This window comes from Alligator sinensis, unplaced genomic scaffold (assembly GCF_000455745.1).
Source record: "Alligator sinensis unplaced genomic scaffold, ASM45574v1 scaffold407_1, whole genome shotgun sequence".
In the NCBI taxonomy this organism is placed as follows: domain Eukaryota; kingdom Metazoa; phylum Chordata; order Crocodylia; family Alligatoridae; genus Alligator; species Alligator sinensis.
The window spans coordinates 544,347-545,513 of NW_005842464.1; the positions used below are offsets into that span (position 1 = coordinate 544,347).

A 1,167-nucleotide genomic window follows, 5' to 3' on the forward strand; every position below is an offset into this window, starting at 1 on the left:
CCGGAAACTGGTGGAACGAGTCGTTGTCCCCGCGGTACCTGCACCAGGGCACAGCAATGAGCGGACCACAGGACAGGCCCCCACCCCCACCCCACACCTGCCACTCACCTGCTGTAGGTCACCACCGGGGAGCCCGGGGCCCGGGGGCTGCCAGGCCGGCTCCGCCAGGCGGGAGACAGGGGCTGTGTGGGGCAAAGGAGATATCAGCACCCCAGGGCCTTCCCTACCCCACCCCGTGCTGGGGGCTAGAGCAGGGACCTCGCTTCCCACCAGGCACATCCCAGCCTGCAGCCCCCGACATGCAGATAGGGGGGTGCCTGCCAGGGCCTGGCCTCCAGCACCCTACCCGCACCCTGCGAGTGCCAGCAGCCTCCCCTCACCGTTCCCGGGCTGCCACCCCACACGGACATGACAGCCCAAGTTGGTCACTCACCGCCCGGGGGCTGTCCTCCGAGCTGAGCTGCAGGGCCGAGCGCAGGGCTCCATTGCTGTCTCGCAGGCTCCGGTTGGCTGCTCTGCGGGGGGGAGGGGGGTACACCATCAGACCCACCCAGGAGCAAGGGCCACTGGGGCACTGTGAGAGCCCCCCGCAGCCAGCAGAGCTGCAAGGAGCTCCCCTGGCCCAGCCCTGAATAGCCAGACAGCGTGACCGCCCCGCACGTACTGCAGCATCTCGATGCGGCTGGTGAATGCCAGGCTCTCCTCCATCATCTCCTGCAGCATGGCCTTCTCTCTGCGGGTGGGGGCCAGGCAGCACCAGTTACCACTGCGCACACCTGGGCCCCTCTGGCCTGGGCCCACATGGCTACGTCTGGGGGAGCAGAGGCTGCCGCACCCCTGGGTACAGGTCAACCCGTGCAAGGTCAGTCAGAGTGGACCGGGGACGGGGATGGTGTGAGTGCAGAGCCCCAGGGTAGCCCCTGCTCATGAGATACTACAGGCTACAGCACAGCAGTAACCTGTGCCCATGGCAGCCATGGTGTGGCTGCAGCCCAGGACATGGGCAGGAGAGGGTGCAGCCCCGTGGACAGGGATGGTCCCCGTTCAGCCCCCACCTCTGGTGCTGGTGGATCCGGTCGGCGAGTTCCTGGCGCAGGCGGTCCAGCTCGGCCTGCAGCAGCGTGGCGCTGGTATCAGCCTCCCGCAGATCCAGGCGCAGCTGCTTGT

The 1,167-nt window shown here is 68.1% G+C and overlaps 1 protein-coding gene across 1 annotated transcript in view; it reads right to left on the reverse strand.

Annotated features, from left to right (window-relative positions):
* LOC102382169 (ras and EF-hand domain-containing protein-like) overlaps positions 1-1,167 on the reverse strand; it is a 3,531-nt gene extending 2,364 nt beyond the window's left edge. The window contains exons 1-5 of the mRNA XM_006030794.2: positions 1,056-1,167; positions 665-733; positions 434-515; positions 109-182; positions 5-38 (exon numbers count right to left, since the gene is read on the reverse strand). Coding sequence (XP_006030856.2) covers positions 5-38; positions 109-182; positions 434-515; positions 665-723 — 249 coding nt within the window. The 5' untranslated portion in view covers positions 724-733; positions 1,056-1,167. The remainder of the gene's footprint in view (positions 1-4; positions 39-108; positions 183-433; positions 516-664; positions 734-1,055) is intronic.